This window comes from Mytilus trossulus, chromosome 2, assembly GCF_036588685.1.
Source record: "Mytilus trossulus isolate FHL-02 chromosome 2, PNRI_Mtr1.1.1.hap1, whole genome shotgun sequence".
NCBI lineage: Eukaryota > Metazoa > Mollusca > Bivalvia > Mytilida > Mytilidae > Mytilus > Mytilus trossulus.
The window spans coordinates 100,749,885-100,765,825 of record NC_086374.1 but is presented as its reverse complement, the minus strand read 5'-3'; the positions used below and the strand labels follow the sequence as shown (position 1 = coordinate 100,765,825).

Here is a 15,941-nt window from a genome sequence, read left to right as displayed (position 1 = left end):
AAAAATAAGTTTTGAACGTTTCGGATAAAGGTCGATCCACCAAAAAAAACGATCGAACGTACGCAAATGTAAAAGAATTATTTTCATTTAGAACTTCAATGCAACTGATCCATATAGAAAAGTGGAATTGTTAGATTTAGCAAAAAATCAAAAACTTCATAACTAGGAAACATGTGTTTTATATATTTCCATCGTAGTTATTCCTTTAAGAATTTTTGAACGTCTATAAAATCTGAACGGGGAAAAAAAACAAAACATCTATAGTATAGCCAAGTGTTAATTGTAACCGAACAACTTACCAGACATAGGTGCGTTGGTTTTAAGGATCAAAAGGATAGGCGAGTAAGCAAAGTTGGTGATATAAAAAAGAAGATGTGGTATGATTGCCAATGAGACAACTATCCACAAAAGACCAAAATGACACAAACATTAACAACTATAGGTCACCGTACGGCCTTCATCAATGAGCAAAGCTCATACCGCATAGTCAGCTATAAAAGGCCCCGATAAGACAATGTAAAACAATTCAAACGAGAAAACTAACGGCCTTATTTATGTAAAAAAAATAACGAAAAACAAATATGTAACACATAAACAAACGACAACCACTGAATTACAGGTTCCTGGCTTGTGACATGCACCTACATAAATAATGTGGCGGGGTTAAACATGTTAGCGGGATCCCAACCCTCCCCTAACCTGGGACAGTGGTATAATAGTAAGTCATTGGCAGTTATACGGAATATGTAAAAAGCCGATCCGACAATATTTGTCATATTCTTCTTATTTTCTTGTTTAGTTGGTTTTCTCTATGTCTTGCGCGCAATTTGAAGGGTCATGTTGTTTAACATCTGTTGTACCGTCCGTCCGTCCGTCCTTCCTTCCGTCCCTTTGCAAATGTATAAAAGGTATTCCACATAACTTTTCCTACATAGATATAGGAAGATGTGGTATGAGTGCCAATGAGACAACTCTCCATCCAAGAAACATTTTATAAAAGTAAAACCATTATAGGTCAAGGGACGGATTTCAACACAGAGCCCCAGTTTGAATGTTAGGTATTTTTCACTTAGCTGGCTGTTTGTACATGCATTGACGGTATGCTTGTGGTCAGGGTCTTGATTTTTATTAATATTTTACACTTTTGGGAGATTGTTGAAATTTGTGATTTTCGAAGTAAAACGCAAATTCGAGTCAAATCGGGGAGCATGAATTTAACAGTTAATGTCACTTTATCAATATCCATATCTATCAAATTTCTACTTCACAGTCACAAAGGATTTTTGTATCTAAACCAAAGTAAAACCTACCGCAATGCCTTTACTTCTGTTCAGTTCTTCTGGTTTCTGAAAAACAATTTGCAATGATTAATTAGAAATAGCATTTTATCAGAGGATTGAAATATCTTGAACTTATACGCATCAATTGCAAAGACTTTAAAGAGATATACAGAAATGGCGGCAATTTATATCGGTAGAGGTGTCAGACCACCAATTGCTACCTTCAATTTAGAACGTATGTAAAAGTAGCCCTACTCTGACACAAAATAGTGCGTTTGGTGTCATTGTTTACTTAAACCAACCAAAAATTTGCAGAAATGAAACTTTTGGTGTAAGAAAAATATATTTAGACCCTTTTGAGACAAAATTCACTTGTCTATGAGTTGGCATTAAACATTCAGGACAAATGCGCTGCATAGTATACTAATTTAAGATTTCCAGAAAAACAGGGGTTATTTTTGGAGTAAAGGCAATTCTTTCGTATTGGATTTTAAATATGGGTTGTAAATTGGCATGTAGAAAGGTGATGCAGATACAATTCAGTATATACCTGGTTTCTATGAAGTTAACTTAAGGTAACATATTTAGAAAGCTGTGAAAATTACAAAATTTGGTTGAACAGATAGAGATTTTTAATTGGGGGTCTGACACCTAGAGGAATACGGAGTGCCCGGAGAGAACCACCTACTTTCAATGGGGAAATTGACAATTTTAGTAAATTAAGGCTGAGGTCGAACGACCTGCACGGCTGAATTCAGACTAGTACCTGTTTGAATGGTTTAACACTAGTCAGACATTATAGCATGTTGCTCGATGTGAGTCAAGCTCCGTGTTGAATGCCGGACTTTGACCTATAATGATTTACTTTTACTAATCACGATTTGGATTGAGATTTGTCTCATTGGCACTCACATCACATCTTCCTGTATCTAGCAGTACAGTAGTTAGTTTCTTATACCACTAGACCACAGGGACCTTTAAATGCAGTCGATGATCATGTCAGACAACAGATATAAAAACAGAGCGTTTCAGTAATCTCTCTGATTTTATTTTCAAAATTCGTGACACTTTCTATGAGGTCATAAAGCAAAATTCGGTGGTTATTTTTAAAACAATGTTCTTTCTTTGAATTAGATCTGTAATTGTCCAATAGAAATTAAAAAGACCATACCAAGCGAACAATTAAAATTATACATTTAAAAACAAAGGAAAACACCACTGCGAAATACCTCATACAAATCTTCCAAAAAAAGACATTAATTGAGTATTTTAAAATGCATATCTGTGCTTCAATTGGTACGAATTGCAGTTTTCAGTCGAACACAAGAATCACACAATATATTTTCTAATGTAGTGCAATGTTAACTTTCAACTTCTAATCATAATGTCACTTATCCCATACAAAATTAAACGTTTGTAACTTCAATTAATTGTTTGTTAAAAGAAGAAACTTTCAATCTCTTACCAGTATACATCTATTGTTCTTTCCAGTTATATTTAATGTTTATTACTGCTATAATTGACTCATTTACACCCTATTTTAATGTTTAAGATTCATTGATGTTTTTAACATGTTTATTGTACACATGTCACTTATATATCTTTTATATCTGTATGCAAGTTACATTGATTTGGAATAAAGTTGTTGAATTGATTTGGTATGTAATAGTTTATCCCGATCTGTGATATTTTTATGTCTCCAAACTAAAGATTTTTCAACATGCTTCAGCCGTTTGCTTTAAATACACATTGATCTATTAAAAACAAAATAAAAGTGTGTCATTTTCATAGAAATGAATGCCACGCGAGAGTTTTGAAGTTTTTACCACTCTCAGTATCACATATATCAGAAAGTACACCAACACATCCCTAACGAATAAATACTTATTAGCGCGATTGTTTTTGTATTATATCAACTCAACGGGTCTCACCTGTGGAACATGATCTACTTACACTTCCAGAGCACCTGAGATCACCCCCAGTTTATGATTGTGTTATTGTTGCTCATTCGTTAGTTTACTCTGTTATGTTTTGTGCAATTTTGTTTGCCTTTTCATTACTTTTTTTGACATGGTATCTTTAGGGTGTTTTCGAAGTATGAAATTAAAGATCCCATGCGTTTGCGGTCTGTGATATTAGGACACCAGAATAGTCTGTGTCTCAAATATCTACAGAAACGTGCGTTTGAGGTCTGTGATATTAGGACACCAGAGTAGTTGTCTCATCTGTAAATTCATCGATTGTTTGCTTTTCCCTATCCGATCATTTTAAAGAAATGAGGAGGAATCTAAAAATAAACAACTTTGCACCAGACACGATGAAAATGAACATTCTTCAACACAAAACACAGGAATCAAACGTGAACATAAGTGAAACATATATTAAGCATTGGTAGCAACAGATGAAAGTACATTTTTGTTTATCACAAACCTAGTCAACGAAAAAACCACACTGTGGTAGGATAATTGCAGTCCAATAAAATTATGAATGGAAATGGGGAATGTATCAAAGAGACAACAACCCGACCATAGAAAAAAACAACAGCAGAAGGTCACCAACAGGTCTTCAATGTAACAAGAAATTCCCGCATCCGGATACGTCCTTCAGCTGACCCTTAAACAACTATAAACTAGTTCAGTGATAATGAACGCCATACTAATTTCCAAATTATAAACAAGAAACTAAAATTAAAATAATGAAAGGCTAACAAAGGACAGAGGGCCAGAGGATGACTTCTATTCAAATCAAGTCCCTTTTCTTTGACGGTTGTCACTTTATGAAAATCCGCAAAACTCTTGACCAAGAAAACTGGCACAAGCAAACTTTTGATCGCAATATACCCATCACAGATACTAGTTATCATATTTGTTTAATTCGTACTTATTACAAAATTTAACAAATGATTTAGCTTCACTATTATAACTGTTGCTGTTAAAATTATCTTGTTTTATCTTCATTGGGAAAGCCAACCCACTGTTGTAATAGTGTGAGAGAAAAATAGTTTTTGACTTTCCCGCGTTTTGGTTGTTCTAACCTTTGGTCAAACCGTATCGGATAAACACGCAGATTATTTCAAAAACACGACATTCGCGCACGGAAATAAATCAATTGTAAAATGCTGCTTATTATAATATTCAGCAGGTTTTTAATGCGACTTGCCAGCTTAATCATGTTTTAGGAGTTTCATATCGTCAAACATTTCCTGTCTCCAGCGAGTACTACATCATGCTATATTGCACATGTAAATGCAGTTGTACTGGTGATAGATACGATAAATAGTCAGATAAGTAATACTCCTAATACGGCCTTCCACAATGAGCAAAGCTCATACCGAATAGTCAGCTATAAGAAGCCCCGAAATGACAAATGTAAAACAATTCAAACGAAAAATACAAGTGAAACTGCGAGCTACTGCTCACTGATGATATCCCCGCCGCAAGTGGATAATATAAATAGTGTAAAAATATGCAAGTGTTCGGAAACCAAATTTCAGAAATCCTTGTATTGTAGTTCCTGAGAAAAATGTGACGAAAATTTTCAACTTGGCTATCATGTGTAAAATCATACAAGTGTTCGGTAAACAGGAAGTTGTCAAGTGATCAATCTGAAAACGCATCACACGGTAAAGCTGACTTAGATAAACCCTGAAACCAAATTTCAGAAATCCTAGTATTGTAGTTCCTGAGAAAAATGCGACGAAAAATATTCATGGGACGGACGGACTGACTGACGGAAGGACAGACAGAGGTTAACAGTATACCCCCTTTTTAAAAGCGGGGGTATAAAAAACAAATATGTAACTCATCAACAAACGACAACAATTGAATTACAGGATCCTGACTTGGGACAGGCACGTACATACAGAATGTGGCAGGGTTAAACATGTTAGCAGGATCATAACCATTCCTAACCAGGGACAGTAATGTAACAGAACAAAAAAAACCTTTAAAAATCAGTTGAAAAATGATTAACTCTTCAGATCGATACAAATAGAAATACATTTTACAAAAACACAGAGTCGACGTGGCCAGCTACTTGTATATCCCAACAACAAAAAGACACTAAGTAATGATCTGAGAGCACTTGTAGTAACTAACAACTAGTTCAAAACCACTAACAACTTAGTCTGATATTAAAGGGGGCGCGCTTAGTGCCCATTGGAATATCTACAACCTGTCGATAAACTGAACGTCCGTGTAGTATTTATGGCATACCATCAACCCATTGTTGGCTGCTTTGTCGGCTGATACAAATACAAACTGCTTTCACATTTCTTGAATATAAATAAAGAAGATGTGGTATGATTGCCAATGAGACAAGTGCACTCTCTACTAAAGACCAAAATGACATAAAAATTAAAAACTATAGATTATTTTACGGCCTTCAACAATGAGAAAAGCCCATACCACATAGTCAGCTTTAAAAGGCCCCGAAATGACAAATGTCAATTAATTCAAACGAGAAAACTAACGGCCTTATTTATGTACAAAAAATGATCAAAAATAAAATATTTAACACATAAACAAACGACAACCATTGAAATACAAGTTATTAGTAACAGGCACATACACACAGAATGTGGCGGGGTTAAACATGTTAGCGGGGTCCCAACTCTCCCCTAACTTGGGACGTTGGTGTTACCGTACAACATAAGAACGAACTATACAAATCAGTTGAAAAGGCTTAAGCCGTATTTGGCACAACCTTTTGGAATTTTGAGTCCTCAATGCTCTTCAACTTTGCACTTGTTTGGCTTTACAACTATTTTGACCTGAGCGTCACTGATGAGTCTTATGTAGACGAAACGCGCGTCTGGTGTATTTAATCATTATCCTGGTACCTAAACTAACTTATCAATCAGCACATATCTAATATCCACTATTAACTCATCAAATGAATAAAAATACAAATACTACAAATACAAGTGTAAAACTGACAGATAGATAAAAGCCACTAACAAATAATAACTCCAACGGAAATTCAGTTTAAAATAATTCAGATATAAAACTCTAAAATTCAGAGCGGATACTTCTTCATAAAGCGGCATAATCAAAAGCCTAAACACACCAAACAAATGGATAACAATTGTCATACTGGCATTTTTGTTATGTCGAAAACAGTTGAGTAATTAAAAGATGGTTTGATATTTTAGGTATTAACATCATATCATTTCTAGAGTACCGTATGTGGTTTCAAAGAAACTTTGAGGCCCGGTTATTATTGCCAATAGTTGCGACATTATTTGAGTTTTAATGTAGCATTTGGACGCATTAGCTGTACAACTTTCGTTGTAAGGACGCCAAGCCTTATATACTTCGATATTCAGTAAAGTGAAGGGTGATCAAATTCCTCAGCTTCGATTGAAATTTCAAGAATACATATAATTTTTTTCTGGATTTCTTCTTTATATGTGTCCTGGGATATATGTAGGGTTTTAAATTGTCGACACCTTATTCCGTTATCAACCAGACAATATAATGATAAAATAAAAACACAAACTAAACTGGATCAGGCTTTGTATGCTGGACAATAACAGTTATTTGTCATGTAGGTAGTAGGCCTTGGAACATTTGGGGGCTTAAAAATAATCTATTCATTTGATATTTTTGTTCTGGAATGTATTAACGATCTCTTTAACGACTGTAACCCACTTAAAACAATATCTCTGTCTTCTGTATATTATCAAATAACTCAGTTTTATAGACATAACCACTACCTGCCCACACATACACCCGACAAAGGCTCTGTGACTCAGTTTGTTTTATGATCAATTCCGCTGCATTATATATTAAAGAGTTCCGTGGTTGTTCGTTTATGTGTTACATATATGTTTTACATTGTCTTATCGGGGCCTTTTATAGCTGACTATGCGGTATGGGCTTTGCTCATTGTTGGAGGCCGTACGGTGACCTATAGTTGTTAATGTTTGTGTCATTTTGGTCTTTTGTGGATATTTGTCTCATTAGCAATCATACCACATCTTCTTCTTTTTTTTTATATAAACATGGCATTAAAGATTAAAACCGATCGAACAATCAATCCGTCGGAATATATGGCTTATTTATATTAGTCTTATTAAAAATGAATTCCTAAATCAGAAACAACACCAAATTAATCATTGTTTTAGTTCCGTACTTTTTAAACATAAATAATTTACAAATAACATTAACGATACTAGCTTTTACTCCGCCAGATGCACATTTTGACAATAAATATGTCAAAATATACGAACATCCAAACTGATTAGATTATAAACCAAAAAGGACACAAAGTATAGACAAAGTAGGACAAGGAATCAGAGCATTACTTGAGGGATATATATTCCTCAATATAAAATAATTGCCAAACTTTTGGAACAGAAAATTTGAATTACACAATACCCGTATTTGATGCTAGTTCCGACGTTCGGGCTAGAGAATTAGTGTTACCCTCTGAGACTTACAGTACTTACTTGATAATTCTGGATTCTGTTTTAGTTTGTTTCTATAACTTGGAGATACAACAAGCCAGATGGACGTATTACAGTAATATTCATGTTTTTGATAGCGTCATAATTTATTGTCTCAATCATATCTTTCTTATAGTGACGCGAGTGGTTAAGCGCAATTATGTGTCAAAATTAGAAAGAGAGATTATAACAAACATGTTATACAATTCCTTAAAGGGAGATAACAATTCTAATCAGCTAATTTAAGAGAATAAGTGCTAAGAAAATGGTCGTTATATCAACGAATGCATATACAAATGAATAAAAACACCCTTACGCAGTAATGAAACCAGAAATCTATTTTTAATATCAAAATTATACAAATAAATAACCGCGGACAATGCTAGTAGTCTGTTGTTATTTATGTATTATTGTCATTTTGTTTATTTTCTTTGGTTACATCTTCTGACATCAGACTCGGACTTCTCTTGAACTGAATTTTGGTGTGCGTATTGTTATGCTTTTGCTTTTCTACACTGGTTAGAGGTATAGGGGGAGGGTTGAGATCTCACAAACATGTTTAACCCCGCCGCATTTTTGCGCCTGTCCCAAGTCAGGAGCCTCTGGCCTTTGTTAGTCTTGTATTATTTAAATTTTAGTTTCTTGTGTACAATTTGGAAATTAGTATGGCGTTCATTATCACTGAACTAGTATATATTTGTTTAGGGGCCAGCTGAAGGACGCCTCCGGGTGCGGGAATTTCTCGCTACATTGAAGACCTGTTGGTGACCTTCTGCTGTTGTGTTTTTTCATTTTGGTCGGGTTGTTGTCTCTTTGACACATTCCCCATTTCCATTCTCAATTTTATAAAAATTCTGTAGCAAATAAAGGCAACAGTATACCGCTGTTCAAAACTCGTAAATCTATTGACAAAAAAAACAAAATCGGGGTAACAAACTAAAACTGAGAGAAACGCATTAAATATAAGTGGAGAACAACGACACAACATTAAAATGTAACACACACAGAAACGGACTAAGCATTAGACAAAATCCGATGAGAATAACAAATATAACATCAAAACCAAATACATGAATTTAGGATAGAAAAGTACCGTGACAAGTTTTATAGTAATTTGAAATCACACTCAAATATAAGAGAAAACAAACGAAAAAACGGAAACACAACGTTAAAATGTTACACACACAAAAACGAACTATAACATAACAATGGCCATTTTTCTGACTTGGTACAGGACATTTTTAAAGAAACAAAATGATGGGTTGAACCTGGTGTTGTGACATGTCAAACCTCAAAAGCTTTTCTGAAGTAACTGAAAACAAAAATCAAAAAGCTTTTCTGAAGTAACTGAAATCAAAAATCAAAAAGCTTTTCTGAAGTAACTGAAATCTACATCATGTAAAATGAATACTTTAGTGAAAATTGTTTTTATCAAAAGTACACATAACAGCTTTCTGTTGATCCGATTTGAAATAAGTTGTCTTTGGGTTTGATAAAATGTTATGTGTTTATATTTGATAGTTGATATACCTTATGTGGTGATATCTGGAATATTTTATTTATGATATACATACAGTATTATACAGATTTTGTGCTTGTTGCAAGTCAGGAACCTCTGGCCTTCGTTAGTCTTGTATGTTTTTAAATTGTTGTTCATTTATATGTTTTAAAATTTAGTATGACGTTACTTTTCTCTTATCCAATACACAATGAAGCCGACTTCTGGTGCTGGATTATATCGCTGTGTTGAGGACCGATATGTGTCCTTCTGTTGTTTTCTTTTCTGCTCTTTTGTCGTGTTGTTGTCTCTTTAACACATATTCCATTTTCATACTCAGTCGTCATTAACTCGTGAGGTTGAGAAGCCACAAACCAGATTCGACCCACCATTTTATCTTAAAATGTACCAAGTCAGGTAGATGGCAGTTGTTATCTTACAGTTCGTTTCCGTGTGTGTGTGTGTTGTATTGTCGTTTGATTTTTTGTTGCACTTCAGTGTTTCGGTTGTTTCGTTGTTATCCGCCTATATTTGATGTGTTTCCCTCGATTTTAGTTTGTAACCCGGATTTGTTTTCTCTCAATCGATTAATGACTTTCGAACAGTGTTATACTACAGTTGCATTTATGTATTCACTAGTACTCTAACAAAAGAAACATCTTAGCGTAATTTTCAATGGATATTCACAAAGCTGAATCTGTGCCATAAGGAACACTGATGCTGGTGATATTAAAATATTAAAAATTATGATTGGATGAAGAAATCTATAAAAAGCCCAACTACTTCACTGTAAAAATATATTACAAAAAACACCACACAAGCAATAAAACAACCAAAATAAGCATGATTATCTAGCTAGCAATGAAAAAAGTTTTACGAATGGACTTCAATAGTTTTCTCGTTTGAATTGTTTTACATTGTCTTATCGGGGCCTTTTATAGCTGACTATGCGGTATGGGCTTTGCTCATTGTTGAAGGCCGTACGGTGACCTATAGTTGTTAACGTTTGTGTCATTTTGGTCTTTTGTGGGTAGTTGTCTCATTGGCAATCATACCGCATCTTCTTTTTTTAAATATTCAAAATAAATTTGAGAAACTTAAAAAAGAAACGAGCGTTTGATTGCAATCTGCATGTTCAATGTATAATTACAAATATACACACTTGTTTCAGATAATACACATAGTCTTTTAGAGATGCTGACGAAGATGAATAAAGAAAATTCAACTATTGGTATGTCTAATTATCCTGTTTATCAAACTCATCGATATATCTACAATTTTAAGAAATTATGAAAATATCTCAATTGTTCGGAACCTTTTAAAACAATGCAACAAATTTTATAATGATATGCAAGAAAGCTGTCGATGAAATCCAAAATACAGACTACAACATGTGAAAATTCAAAACACATATTATCGTATTTGGTCTGACAACCTCACTGTAAAATCCAATACAAATTAAGACAAACGTTGGTCACAACAAGTAAAATTGAGAATGGAAATGGGAAATGTGTCAAAGAAACAACAGAAATTGCTCAGTTCGATAACGTCTGAGTAATCATAGATCCCAAACTACGAGAATGATAACCGAACTAAAAAAGGACCAACTGAATAGACATCAATTGTTTTTGATACTTTTTACATGAATAACGATGACTGCATACATTACTATTTAGTTTTTTCTTCAAAAATTGAGAGTCAAACTACAGTGTGTTTTTCAATATGTTAGTGTTCCTGCTGTTCCTTTATTTTCCTCTTTATAGTTGATGAGTTTCCCTAGGTTTTAGTTGTAAAATGTAAAAAGTAAAACCACAAAAATACTGAGCTCAGAGGAAAATCTAAACGGAAAGTCCATAATTAAATGGCAAAATCATATGACAAAGCACATCAATAGCGAATGGACAAGAACTGTCACATTCCCGACATGGTTCAGGCATTGTCAAATGCAGAAAATGGTGGATTGAACCTGGTTTTATAGCGCTAAACCTCTCTCTTGTACGACAGTTGCATCAAATTTGTTAAAACCCATATTTGTTTTCTCTCAATCGATTTGTGACTTTTGAACACCGGTATAATACTGTTTCCTTTATTTTGTAATAATTTAGATTTTCATACAAGCTATTTTTTAACCAGTTTGATGTTTAATGTTGAATCTGGTTTAATCCCACTATTTTTGGCTGTATACATTCAAACGATTTGTTTGTAGACAGGGTATGATTTCGGTATTAATTAAAGATTCAATTTGTATCAAGAAGTAACACGAAGTAAACTCATTATATAGATGTATAGAACATTGAAAACATTACATTGCTTGATCGATTAATTTCATCTTAACAGCAACTGAGAATTGTCTCATTTATATTTAGGTCTAGAAATTGTTAAACAAAATCACGCAATAGTAAGGGGGAATGTTATGTAATCAGGGCAAGTAAGTTGGACTTTTACGCGGTGAGTTATTACAAGGGTTCTTGAACATATCTCTCTTTTTACACAAGACATTCAACGTCCACATTTCGACCGTACGTGGATGCAAGTTTATACACCCACACACTCAAAAGAATTATATACTTTGACAAGGGTTTAACTACCGGTCGGAACACAGAAAATACCAAATTTCTCTATTCCTTTCACCCTTGTGGTGAAATAGAAGATAATCAATGTCGCATGCGTATTCACAATATGATAATTTGGGGTATATCTAAAACTTAATTTATCACACTTAGGACATGTATGTATGAGATCTCTCAAACATAATAAACCTTGTTACTTTCGTGTGTTTCTTCCCTTTTCTAGAAATCTTTATTCCAGCGGACGTCATTGTTCAATGTCTATTATATTTGTTTCATAATTAAGCCGCTGGGTCTCTTTATTTGACCTCTTCACATTGGAGACTTCTATGTATATTATTAATATTTTGCTCATTATTAAAAGCTGTTATTGGACCTGTAATTCTGTAATTTAAATGTTTTGTATTATTGATTTATCAAACCAAGATCAAGACACAAATGGTTCATTTTTTCCCAAAAATGCAAAATAATGAAATATTTAAAAGGAAGTCTCGAAAGACAACTCAATATTGGAAAATAGAAACAAAAACTAAAGGTGTGTAATTAGTTCTTGGAATTTCCTGACACACTATCAAGACCATCTGGTTCATAGGAGCGTCGTGTTTCAAAATAATAGGTAAACATATCTATTTAACTATCAGTGTTTATATTTTGCAATATTTCCAACACATTTTGAGTGGTACTATCGAACAAACAGTTGAAATAACGTAATGATGTGGTTCTTGTACGTTTTTGGTTTGATGACATGTTTTGATGTTGCAATTGGAAGTTGTTATCGACAAAATGGTTAGTATCATTTTTGAAAATTGGGTTTTCAATATTATTTCCTTTTTAAAAAAAACACATCATATATACACCTTTGCATTTTGTTTGGCTTTTGCACTTTATTTTATATGAGCGTCACTGATGAATCTTATGTAAACGAAACGCTCGTCTGGCGTTTAAAATTATAAGCCTGACACCGTTGATAACTATATATGTACAACGTATATACTTTAAAAGACTCACCACTGATGCTCGAATCGACAAAGTCAAAAGATCACAAATAGAGACCGATGTTATCGAGCACTAAGGACCAAACATTCCCATAGGTTTGCAAAATGTAGGTAAACTTATCTATTTCTGTGGTAGAAAATCCTCAGTATTTCGACAAAAATCCACTTTTTAACTATATAATCATATGCAATAAGTTATCAAAGGTACCAGGATTATAATTTAGTACGCCAGACGCACGTTTCGTCTACATAAGACTCATCAGTGACGCTTATATAAAAATATTTATAAAACCAAACCAGTACAAAGTTGAAGAGCATTGAGGATCCAAAATTCCAAAAAGTTGTACCAAATACGGCTAAGGTAATCTATGCCTGGGATAAGAAAATCCTTACTTTTTCAAAAAATCAAAGTTTGGTAAACAGGAAATTTATAAAAATGACCGTTAATTGGGTTAATGTGGTTTTAGCTTTACTAGTCGTTTAGTTAATGTGGTGCGTCGAACAATATTGCCAATATTGAGCACATGAAATAATACAAACTCTTTATGTATAAGCACCGACATCGCGTATCGTCATCAATAAAGGCAACAGCAGTATACCGATGTTCAAAAGTCATAAATGGATTAAAAAAAACCCGAAGAAAACACATATAACTATATGAGGAAAACAACGAACACATCGTTATGTTAATTGTTGATAATAATACACAAATACATGTAGCAAACATGAAAAGTTTTCGCAATGCAGGTTTAAAAATGCCCTCCAGTTTTTCTTTGGAATAGAAAAGTGACTAGTTTTTCATTATTTTGTCGTTAGTTGTGTAGAAAGTTTCAACCAAGACAGAAACTATGTTTTCCAAGTTGATTTGCTTTCCTTTTGACAAAACCAAAACAAATTTATTTATTGAATCGTCAAATTCTAATACACGGACTATTGAGCTCTGTAACGAGCATCTTTAGAAAGTGTTTACTTGTATGCCAAGTTCAAACGGGACAAAAAGAGGGAAGTATCAATTTTTAAACTGTGTGACGGGCAGTAGTAGGAAAAAATGCACCTCAACTTTCTACGCCACAAATTTTAAGTAACTTACTCCAAGTGCAGATTTAAGTTCAAAGCCACTTCAGTTAAGAATTTATTCATATCAACACAGAAGTATTGACTACTACTTTTTAAATATGTCAAGATCGTCTAACGAATAACATTCTATGCTGTAATATTAGAGGATAATGTTTTGATTCTAGATATTAAAAAAAAATACATGCACTTTCCAAAACAAGGAGGGAAGGGACATCATTCAATTGCAGTTTTTCATCTGTGCAATAAACTCTAGAAACAATTCAAAAATTTATAAAATAAAGGCACATTAAACTACGTTCAAGAGGACTCCAATGAAAATAGTTATAAATACTATATGAGTAATACGAGAGGAGTTTACAGTATATTATAAAAATGTATGCTATGTAAATTTTAGAATTGTTTGTATGCACATTGAACGACAAACTTATGTGACGTATAAAATTTTCTGAGGTCAGATACTCAAATCAATGAATGTGTTCGTAGATAGTAGATGTGTTTGTGTTCTGTTAAATTGTTCCTTTTAAATTGTTATCCGATGATGACTGATGTACCCATATTTTTACTAACGCATCAATGTACATATAACGGAATTTGATGATAATGTCATTAAATTGAGAGGGTTAGCGCTATAGAACCAGGTTCAACTTACCATTTTCTATTTGAAAATGCCTGTACCAGGTCAGGACTATGACAGCTCTTGTCCATTCGTTTTTTGATACGTTTTGTTATTTGATTTTGCAGTGTGATTATGGACTTTCCGAATTGATTTTCCTCTGACTTCAGTATTTTTGTGATTTTACTTTTTACATTACTTGTGTTTTAACTAAGAACTACATGAACATAATTAATTCAAAATAAACACATTCTACCTTCAGATTTAACTCAGGGTCTTCTTGATATGTTGTCGAAAATTAATAAGAACAACAGACATCCAAACATAGGTAAGTCAAGTCTTTAGACCCTGTTAATCCAATTCATGGATACATCTTATTTTGCAGAACATTCTAAAACATGTAACTTTTCTTATATAAAAAGAAAATGTTTGGCAAAAGAAAATCTTGCGTCTGAAAATTAAAAAGAGTGACTTGTTTTTCCTTGATTGAAATGTGATGTTCTGTTTACACGCATATATACTCTTGATTACTACTTCTTAAATATGTCATTTGTATGTTTTCTTTACTTCTTTTCACAGATTCTAAGACAAGACCAGTATTTTTCGCTTCACTTACAAAACGCCCTACAACTGTGCATGTCAACGAAATTGTAAAGTTTGATGACGTCAGAGTGAATAGAGTAAAAGCGTATCAACCTTCTACAGGAGTTTTTACAGCACCAATTGCTGGTATCTATGCTTTTAATTGTGTAATTTCTGCAGAGTCCGGTCAGAAATTTGGATACCAAATGAATAAAAATGATGCAGTGTATGTTAATGGATATACATCTGACGCTAATTTTGGATCCCAAACTACAAGCGTGATCATCGAACTGAAAAAGGGGGACATAGTGTATATCAAACATAGACATCAGAGAACAGAAACCATTGCCGGTAACAACTATACTTACTTTTCTGGATATTTTTTACATGAATAAAGATGACTGATGAATGTATATGTTCTTTTTGGTTGAGAAATAAACTCTGCGATAACCAATGTTGTTATTCTAATTTCTGTACATTTTCTTTGTTTATCTATTAGTTGTTTTATTTTGTGTTGTTTGAAAATGAATCTTTTTTGGAATAAACGGGGAAATTATTATTCAATAACTATTGATTACTACTTGTTTAATAGTAATATCCCGTAAGTTTAAAGTACTGTAAATAAACTGAAATAGCAATCAATCAAAATTCATTAAAATCTGAGGATGGAGATACAGGTCCAACTGTACAACTTCTATGTTTTATATTAGTATTTTTTTTTATTTTGTGCTCTTTTATAAGACGACTCTGTGTTTTGAATTAACCTGAAAATTATGGAATCCAGTTGACTAATTATGTATATTAAAATTACAAAATTCATCAAATAAAGACAACAGTAGTACAGCGCTGTTCAAAATTCATAAATTGATAAAGAAAAAAAA

At 33.3% G+C, this 15,941-nt stretch overlaps 1 protein-coding gene across 1 annotated transcript; it reads left to right on the top strand.

Moving 5' to 3' along the window:
* Nucleotides 1–12,462: 12,462 nt before the first annotated feature.
* Nucleotides 12,463–15,455, top strand: LOC134705592 (complement C1q-like protein 3). The gene is made up of 3 exons (XM_063564313.1): nt 12,463–12,579; nt 14,741–14,806; nt 15,058–15,455. The coding sequence occupies exons 1-3, from the start codon at nt 12,504–12,506 to the stop codon at nt 15,453–15,455; spliced, it is 540 nt and encodes a 179-aa protein (XP_063420383.1). The 5' UTR covers nt 12,463–12,503.
* Nucleotides 15,456–15,941: the final 486 nt, after the last annotated feature.